General features: G+C 48.0%; 1 protein-coding gene across 1 annotated transcript in view; it reads left to right on the top strand.

Moving 5' to 3' along the window:
- LOC119582339 (serine/threonine-protein kinase Warts-like) overlaps positions 1-556 on the top strand; it is a gene marked incomplete in the record, with an annotated part of 22,010 nt that extends 21,454 nt beyond the window's left edge. The window contains 1 exon segment of the mRNA XM_037930554.1: positions 138-556. Within this exon segment, the coding sequence (XP_037786482.1) occupies positions 138-413 (276 nt within the window).
- Between the last annotated feature and the right edge of the window lie 384 nt (positions 557-940).

Below are 940 nucleotides of genomic sequence, written 5' to 3'. Positions count from 1 at the left end.
CTATCAATATCATTAAATAATAATAATAATAATAATTTAAAAAGCATGAACCTCTCCCCTCATGCTTCTTCCATTCCCGTGCCATTATCCCCACGTCCACCACCTGATCATCTCTTTCTCTCTTCCCGCTTCATCAGGTCTCGCCCTTCTCCGGCGGCCTCGGCGGGAGCGGCATTCCGGAGGAGCGGCGCAAACGAAACCGTACGTTCATTGACCCCGTGACGGAAGTGCCGCGCCTCGAGCAGTGGTTCGCCATCAACACGCACCCGAGTCATAACCTCATCCTCAAGTACACGGAGGAGCTGAACCGGATGCCCTACCGCCAGAAGTTCCCCAAACTCGAGCCGAAGAACGTCCAGTTTTGGTTCAAGAATCGGAGGGCGAAGTGCAAGCGGCTGAGGGTTTCGATGTAAGGTGGAAGGAAGGGGAGGAAGAAGGAAGATGGGGGAAGAGGAGAGAGGGAGAAAGGAAGGATGGGTGGAAGAGGAGGAAGAGAAGACGGGCGAAGAGGAGAGGATGAAGGAGAGGTGATAAGAGGAAAAAGTTGAGGCTAAGGGAAGAATGTAAAGGAGAAGAGAGAAGGAAGAAAATACAAGATGAATGGAAAGATGGGAAGATGAGGAAGGAAGAAAGGACCGAGAAAGGAAGGATGTGAAGTGATGAGGTTGAAGTTGAGGTTGGCTTTTGTTTGTGATGTTTTACTTGAGAGGTTTGTGAAAAAAACACAAACATATAGAAAAAATGGAGTGGGTTTATTCTTACTTTTTTAAAGAGAGTCGTCTTTTCTGACGTATATGTGGACATCATTCGTACACAGACTCAATATACGCGAAGAGTTGAATGCATGTTCGTCTGTGTGTACTTCTCTTCGTTGCCAGATCGACATACGTACACAATTTCACGCGCAAGCACCAGTGCGCACATCAACGTACGCACACGC

Source organism: Penaeus monodon, chromosome 15 (genome assembly GCF_015228065.2).
Source record: "Penaeus monodon isolate SGIC_2016 chromosome 15, NSTDA_Pmon_1, whole genome shotgun sequence".
In the NCBI taxonomy this organism is placed as follows: domain Eukaryota; kingdom Metazoa; phylum Arthropoda; class Malacostraca; order Decapoda; family Penaeidae; genus Penaeus; species Penaeus monodon.
Note: the sequence above shows the minus strand (reverse complement) of the source record. Positions and strands in the feature narration are given on the sequence as shown.